Here is an 8,616-nt window from a genome sequence, read left to right as displayed (position 1 = left end):
TGATGACATTGATTAAAAAAATAACAATAAAAATAAAACATTTAAATTTTAAACATATATGAATTCTATTTGGACGTTGGTGTGAAATGTGGGCACTTTATTTCAGTTTTTCATTGAACATTTTTATGTAGCAAATGCACTTCAATGGTATTCATTACATTGTTTGAAAAAGGTACATCATTTTTGACAATTTAGGCTAAATGACGAATACAGAAAAAGGCAACAGGACAAGCGACTACTGTCCAATTGTTCCACTACATCAACCTAAGTCTAGTATCTGACGGCTACCAACTGCCATCTATGGTGATAATAATCAATGCAAAGCATTGCACAATACAGTGTCTTCACTAGCAATGCAAAACATTCAATACAGTAGCATGAATGGTATGCTTTAAAAGTAACCATCAAGTAAGTGTAGCCGGCAAAGAAAAGCAAATGATGTTCACAAAGAGTTTAAATGAATGGAGACAATCATTAATGCTGGTCAAAAATAGTGGATGCTTTAAATACTAAAAACTTCTTAACAGCACTAAATGCGGAGAGCCGCGTCAAAACAACACGATTAAAGTCGTTGTTTTTTATCGCTGGTTAAAAGGTTTCCTCAATGTCGAGCCTCATTTATTCACAATATCATGACAATAAATACTTTGACACAGATGAACTCAGTGGCAGTTTACTGCCAACATTATCGCTTCATGACAAACTGACCACTAGCTGGACCTCATGAGGTCTGACATGCACTACCAGTGCTCCATGTATACAAAAAAGAAAGAGGTTCATAGCAAATAAATATTTTTTTTACGAGTCGTGCGTGCATGTGTGTTTAAACAAACGACGCAGACATGAGACGGTTCACAGTCATTTCACAATGTGAGTACTAAAGTGGGTTCTGTTGCTTATGTGTATGTACAAAGACAGTTAGTGTTTGTGTGTGTGTGTGTTTCTGTGTGTGTATCTTGGTGGCTATTTTCTACACATTTGCAACTCTGTTCCATAGTGTAAATAAATAACATTTGCTATTCAAACAAACCATGAATCCACCCCTGAAAACATGTTCAAAAGATAAGATAGGGTATCATCCCGAAGGAAATTCTTTCACAGACTTCCTGCTACAGTACACATGAGCTGACCAAACTACATCAACAAGGCAGCAGAGCACCTCAGGCAAGAGAAGTGGATTTTTTTTTTCAGCCCACAGAAAGCTTGAATGGCACAACCATATTATTTATGTATTCCTGCAGCAGGTGAGGCCCTCTCCTGATCCCAGGCTGGTTAAGCCAGTTTCTGGGCAGTCTCCGTCTCCTGCTGGGTGACCTTCTCCTCAGACATGATGGTCATCCATGGTGATACTGAGCGAGTGATGGTCTGCTTGGCTATGTTGTAGTGGTTGATGAGGGTGAAGAGGCGCCCGCGGCCCCCTGGGCCCTGAGGGGGGAAGTTGCCATACATCCCAGCCGGCATGCAGCGACCTTGCTGCTCCAAAAAGAGAGAGAGAGAAGGAGATTTAAAATACAGGGATGAGACGAGCACACATGGTGAGAAAATAATGGTATTCCGAGTAACAAACTGTGATTAACAGTTCACTGTGACATGGGGGGGAGGTAAGATGGCAGTTGCTGTTAAGCACTAGAGAAAAAAATATCACACTTTAAATGTAAAAAAAAGAATATAGAGATTTAATAGTTATGCAATAAAAGATTTTCAAAGTTTCTTCACACTAGCAAGCGTACAGTCACAGCCTTCAACAAATTAACAGATTTTCATTTTCTCTCAGGAAATGAATTATGCAAGATGTGGTGTAGCCACTAGCCACCCAGAAACCAGCGACTTTAACTCATCATTTCTCATCAGACAGTCAGCAGCAACACTTTGATATGTGGAGTACTGTCCTTGCTGATATGCTTCAAGACGGCCATGCATTCCTACTTTTTAAGTATAGTGTTAACATGCTAGAACATTAGGTCAATCAAAGCTCATGGCTATATTTCTCTCATTTCATTACCTAATGTATTGTTAATATGTGAAAATGGATCGAGTTCATACATGCTTGCTAAAAGTTGTGGCATAACACTTAATGCTAGTTTAAGCATTCAACAAAACATATTTTGGAAAAAGTCATAAAGTTGGCAAACTCAGTAATAATTCAATAATGTAGAGTAGACCGTTTTTTTTTTAATTAGCTAGCAATAACCACCATATTGGTCATACCAGACCAAGGAAGGCTGTGTCAGAAAAACCCCTAACCGTATTGAACTAAGAAATTGTGTTTTTTATTACTTCGGTCTGGACTGAAAGATTATTTGCCAATACTTTGATATTCTTAGGCAGTGCCAGAACATATGGGCTTATGAGGTTGGTTCATGCAGGTTTAATATCTGAATATATTTTGATAAGTGCAGTCTTAGCAATTTTAGCTTTTAGATTTAGAAAAAGAATGTACCACTGTTTCAGCTTTTGTCCATTACGAGCCCTGAATCGCCAAGGCTTCTCTCAGAGAATCTAGGGAGGAGGTGCAATCTAAACATGAAAGTGTGTTGTAAATAATTATATGTGAATTTAACAAAAATATAGATTCAATTGGTCAACTAACTGGTATATTAGGGAAGGATGTTGTTTTTTGCTTCACAAAGCTACATAACTGCAAATACCTTAAAAAAGTATGCGGCAAGTTAAATTTGGTTTGTAACTGTTGGAAAGTTGAACATATTCCGTCAATGAAAAGATCTAGGATCAAGGAATGAATGCCTTTCTGCCTAGATTACATTTGCGAGCAAAGGAGCCAGTAAAGAGCCAGAATGCCATCCAAAAATGTTCCTAACTGCCGACCATATTTCAAGTGAGTGTGAGTATATTGGATTGTTTGTAGAATAGGAATGTGAAGAGGATAATGACAGAAAGAGCAGGGCTGAAAAAGGAGTTGGAGAGTAAATCTCTTTTTCAAAATGAAGCCATGGCAGAGGCAGGCATCTGATCTCGGAGCCAGAGGGAGAGTGCACACATTACAAGCCCAATAATAGAGTCTGAAATGAGGTAGACCCATCCCGCTCTGCAAATTGGGTTTTTGAAAGCAATCTTTCCTTATTTCAGCTTCTTACACCATATAAAGTTAGAAATGATTGTATCCAAAAAAATAAAAAATGAGATTCATTGAATTGATTACCCATTATAATATAAACAGCATCATGACTATCTGGCTAGATAGCCTTCTATCTACAGTATGACAAACGTATCATATATGAACCCACATTATATATCACTTTTCCAAACTTTGCTAAGAAAACGCTAAACACCGAAGAACATTGGGTCTTCAGGTAACAATAACATGAAAAGTATAATAAGACAAATTCACAAACGTAAGTAAGTAATGAACATAAGTGTTTACCGTGTAAACAAAGCTGTCGGGGCAAGGCTGCTCATACTGGTAGACCTTGTAGACGACCAGGAACACCACACATACCAGGAAGGCCAGGGCACAGATCACCAGCAAGGTCACCTAAGGAGATACACAGCAGTGGCACAAGACCTGTGTGAATGTCATGTGTGTGTGTGTGTGTGTGTGTGTGTGTGTGTGTGTGTGTGTGTGTGTGTGTGTGCGTGCGCTAATCAATGGTCAAATGGCAGAGCAAGGCTGCAGGATTGAGGTAAGGAGTGTCCATGGAAGTTGCCATGAAAGTTGGGTGTAGTTGAGGTTCACACCAAGTTGGATATACCCGTTAATAACAGCCAATCAGGGCTACAGGATGCTCTGCATAGTAACTAGACAGGGAAATGGCTTGTGCGACCATCTGTACAGCTCAGCTCTCACCTCTCAGGGGAGTTATGTAACAGCTACTGGTGTTTCTGGGAGGTGGGGGTGTGTGTGTGTTTGGGGGGGGGGGGGGGGTAAGACAAGTTGTGAGAGAAATAGCTACAGTATTGCCAAGGAGCCTCAGGGTATTTTTTTTTTGCCAGCTATTTCTCACTATAGATGAATATGTTATCCTGCAGAGAAACTGGAATACTTCAAGCACTGGGCAGAGACGCTGAAACAGTGAAATCCCGATGGAAATAATGGTGGATTCTTGTTGCATGCTGCGCTGACAGAATATTACTGAAGCTGTCTTGTATTTTTGGGAGAACGGTGCCGTGGTGCATCCAAGTTCGTTGTAGGCCTACTGTCCCCACCAGTGTGTTTGCCGCAGATTTAGTAGTGGGCTTGAATCAATGTGAATAAAAATATATTCTTCTCATCTGCCTTGTGTGAAGCCTGCAGTGGCAGAGCGGAGCAGACAGCACAGAGCACGTATCAAGGCAGAGCAACAGGAGATTATGAAAGAGCCTCTCTGCCATGAAAGGGCTTTCTGCAGCATTTCAAAGTATGAGGATGTGAGCGCTGTGTTCTCTGAGACAGTGATGAGCTTTTTGCCTCTCAGGTGTTTGAGTATTAAAGCTCTGGCACAAAAGGAGGCTTGGCAGAGAGAAACCCATTTCATCTGTTGATTTCCAAACGTGGAAGGAGAGCAGACTGCCTGCGAAACATGCATATCAGTTCTTATGAATTTTAAAAAGTATGCAAGGGACCCTTCTGGGGCCTACATACAGTATGCAAATCAGACATGGAGCCGGGATTGTGTTTTTGAAAGCTTTTCTCCTGCAGAAGCATATGTTTGCGCCATCCTATTTGTGGTGTGAACAGCTAGACACATCTGCCAACGCAGGGGAGAGCTTTGAAGGAGGGGTGGGGGAGGGGGGGAAGAGATGATGCCGCTTGGAGGCCATCGCCATGGCAGCAGCTGAATTAATGAGAGTCTCAGGGCGGGGTTAAGTGAATCAGTGTGCGTGTAGCCCGGCTAAGATGACAGGGCCGCGCAGGACACCAGGAGATGAAGGTGGCCTGGCCAGAGGAAGTCCCACACAGTGTGACTTGGAATATGAACCCTGAGGTGCGAGGGAGACAGATGCCTGCTCTCCGGTCAGCATATGATGCATGTGTAGGAGTGAGAGAGATTATGGAAATGGGTGGATGAATGTGTGTGAAAAACAAGGCATCCTCACTTTGAGTCTCTCAGAAACGCCTTCGATGATGCTTATTGAGAACTCTGCGATTTTGGGGGACCGAAGCTTCCCCTTCTTGCTCCCACCATCGTAGTCTGCCTTTGTCTTCACCACCACCTGGTTAGAAACACACACAACACACATGCACAAGAGAGAGGATCCAATAAGCTAACGGTTACGGCTTCAGGAGGGGGATGAGAGTTCACAGAAGCAGGGTGGATACAGGTATTTGTTCAGTATATAGACATAATGGATTTGTAAACATGGAATGGATACTCAAATAAATTAGAATTGTAATTTTTTCACTAATCGGACTAATTGGAATGACAGAAATGCAGCAATAAAGACACAGGGCCAATTACTTGGACCCTCCAAATCACTGGAAAAATTCAAACAAAAAACAATCTTACCTTATCAGGTGGAGGGAACTGCAGCTGACTGGCGTCTAATGGTGTTATGAGAGGGATGGTGTCAAATCCGTCTTCAGAAACCACCTTCCCGTTATTTTTCTCGCTGAAATTATTCCCCAGTTTAACCATTTTCCCTGCGCGAAAAAAAACACCAACCTGGGGAGATGGGATGGATAAACATGATCTTATTAAAGGCTTCTCCTGAACGATAGGCATTTACGGATTATGCTTCTCAGCTCCTGTGTGATTTCACAAACCATTCATGAATCATTATTATGGTGTTGAATTCAACCGATTGAACACAAATTATGTGTGCGTGGTGCGAGGCGCTTTGTGGGCCACGAGAAAAGCCTGTTACCCACAAAAGCGCAGAAGAGGACACGCAAGGATTTCGACATAATGGGGACTGATGCATGCACCGTAGGAAAAAAATAAATAAGCAAAATAGGATTTAGGCTACCGCATCCAAAATAACTTACCAGCTCAGCCGTGTAGCGTTTTGAAACACTGTATTTCTCCTGATGCGGTGGCGTTGCTCCAGCGCTTATGGTATATAGACTATGATTTTTCTTTTCTTTTTTTCCTTTGGTGTGACGCAGCCGATTCGCGGAGAGCTGGTGGTGCACAATATGGCCAGCTGGGGTTGTGTGCGCCGTGTTACCTCCGAGCTGGATGCTGCTGCTGGCGTGGGGCTGCACTGCAAGTGATGTAACGTCCTCCTCTTCACAGCCATCCATACACATCTGATCAGCGGCAGGAAAACCCGGAGCTGGAGCCCAGCAGAGTTTAAGAGTGTAACAATCTGAATGTATAGCCTAATGGTTACTAAATAAATATATTTTTTATGGAATATCTAGATTTTCTTTTTCATCATCTATGCATCCATCAGGCTGTGTAGGACTTACACTGCTAGTAGACTTGATTCATAATCATTGGAAGAAGAAAACAAGCTGAAAAAAGGCAAAGGCTTTTGAAAGTAGTTTTTTGAATGATTTAGGCTTTGCATTGGTGTTTGGCTGCCAGATGATCCCCCTGAAAAACTTGACTTCAAATCTGAAAGCAGCTGTAACCATTATTTCTATGATAACAATGTGTCAAATGGTAAATTGAATAGCCCACAGTCTGATAATGTGACAGGGAGATTCAGCAATATGTTTTAGCTGTCCAGTCTTAACTGTTTTGGTCTGACTCATCGATCATTTCCAGGCAGCTTTTTTCAATGGTGAACAAAAACTCTAAATAGCCTATCCACTGTACACTATAGGCCCTACCTGCTCAGCACCAAATTCATTTTGGTTTGGTGTTGAGTGTGGTAAAGGAATACTATGTTGCACCTGTAATCAAACCTAACAGTGATGCCACACTCTCCTGGAGTACACCTTTACATCACTGCAGAAACCTCATCAGTGAAAAATGTGTGTTTAACCCTTGTATTATGTTTGTTTTATAGACACTCTGTTACTGTTCGGGTCAAATTGACCAGTGACATGTCTGGGGTCTTAAAAGCACTACATACATTTAAAAAGAAACATCTCAATCCATTACAGAATATGGTCTTTGTCTAAATTCCAAACAATAAAGATACAATGTGTGATTAATATTTGTGATTCATCTTTGCTAGATCACATTTAACAATGGAAGTGTCATTTGTTTTTGTGATAAAGTTATAATATGAGACTTAGGTGGCATACATTTAGGAACAATTGTGTTGGTTGTCGGGGTTCTTTGAGTGTGTGTGTGTGTGTGTGTGTGTGTGTGTGTGTGTGTGTGTGTGTGTGTGTGTGTGTGTGTGTGTGTGTGTCTTTGTCAGTACAGGCATGTTCTTAGTGTGTTGTGCTTCAGTGAGCCCCTCCTCCAATCAGTGACGAGAGCTCAGAGAGAAGAAAAAAGCCTCTCAGAAATCTCTCCAGGGAAATAACCCAAAAAAAAGTATCATATTGGTCAAAGCCTACGTAGTTCCGCATGAATCAGATTTATACACTCAACAAAAATATAAACGCAACACTTTTGTTTTTGCTCCCATTTTTCATGAGATGGACTTAAAGATCTAAAATTCATTCCAGATACACAATATTACCATTTCTCTCAAACATTGTTCACAAATCTGTCTAAATGTGTGATAGTGAGCACTTCTGCTTTGCTGAGATAATCCATCCCACCTCACAGGTGTGCCACATCAAGATGCTGATCTGACATCATGATTAGTGCACAGGTGTGCCTTAGACTGTCCACAATATAAGGCCACTCTGAAATGTGCATTTTTTTGCTTTATTGGGGGTCTGGGGACTCAGAACCAGTCAGTATTTGGTGTGACCACCATTTGCCTCATGCAGTGCAACACATCTTCTTCGCATAGAGTTTATCAGATTGTCAATTGTGGCCTGTGGAATGTTGGTCCACTCCTCTTCAATGGCTGTGCGAAGTTGCTGGATATTAGTGGGAAGTGGTGCACGCTGTCGTATACGCCGGTCAAGCACATCCCAAACATGCTCAATGGGTGACATGTCCGGTGAGTATGCTGGCCATGCAAGAACTGGGACATTTTCAGCTTCCAAGAATTGTGTACAGATCCTTGCAACATGGGGCCGTGCATTATCTTGCTGATACGTGAGGTGATGTTCATGGATGTATGGCACAACAATGGGCCTCAGGATCTCATCACGGTATCTCTGTGCATTCAAAATGCCATCAATAAAATGCACCTGTGTTCTTCGTCCATAACAGATGCCTGCCCATACCATAACCCCATCACCACCATGGGCCACTCGATCCACAACATTGACATCAGCGAAGCGCTCACCCACACGACGCCACACACGCTGTCTGCCATCTGCCCTGAACAATGTGAACCGAGATTCATCCGTGAAGAGAACACCTCTCCAACGTGCCAGACACCATCGAATGTGAGCATTTGCCCACTCAAGTCTGTTACGGCGACGAGCTGGAGTCACGTCAAGACCCCGATGAGGACGACGAGCATGCAGTTGAGCTTCCCTGAGACGGTTTCTGACAGTTTGTGCAGAAATTGTTTGGTTATGCAAACCAATTGTTTCAGCAGCTGTCTCAGTGGCTGGTCTCAGACGATCTTGGAGGTGAACCTGCTGGATGTGGAGGTCCTGGGCTGGTGTGGTTATACGTGGTCTGCGGTTGTGAGGCCGGTTGGATGTACTGC

General features: G+C 42.3%; 1 protein-coding gene across 1 annotated transcript; it reads right to left on the bottom strand.

The window, feature by feature from the left end:
- Positions 1–1,272: 1,272 nt before the first annotated feature.
- On the bottom strand, positions 1,273–5,588 carry LOC307250113 (neuronal vesicle trafficking-associated protein 1-like; the record flags this gene model as incomplete). Its single annotated transcript, XM_080027072.1, has 4 exons — positions 5,445–5,588; positions 5,035–5,151; positions 3,383–3,493; positions 1,273–1,473 (listed from the first exon to the last, which is right to left on the bottom strand). The coding sequence occupies exons 1-4, from the start codon at positions 5,571–5,573 to the stop codon at positions 1,273–1,275; spliced, it is 558 nt and encodes a 185-aa protein (XP_079883198.1). The 5' UTR covers positions 5,574–5,588.
- Between the last annotated feature and the right edge of the window lie 3,028 nt (positions 5,589–8,616).

The sequence above is a fragment of the Ammodytes marinus genome, assembly GCF_949987685.1.
Source record: "Ammodytes marinus genome assembly, chromosome: 4".
NCBI lineage: Eukaryota > Metazoa > Chordata > Actinopteri > Uranoscopiformes > Ammodytidae > Ammodytes > Ammodytes marinus.
Note: the sequence above shows the minus strand (reverse complement) of the source record. Positions and strands in the feature narration are given on the sequence as shown.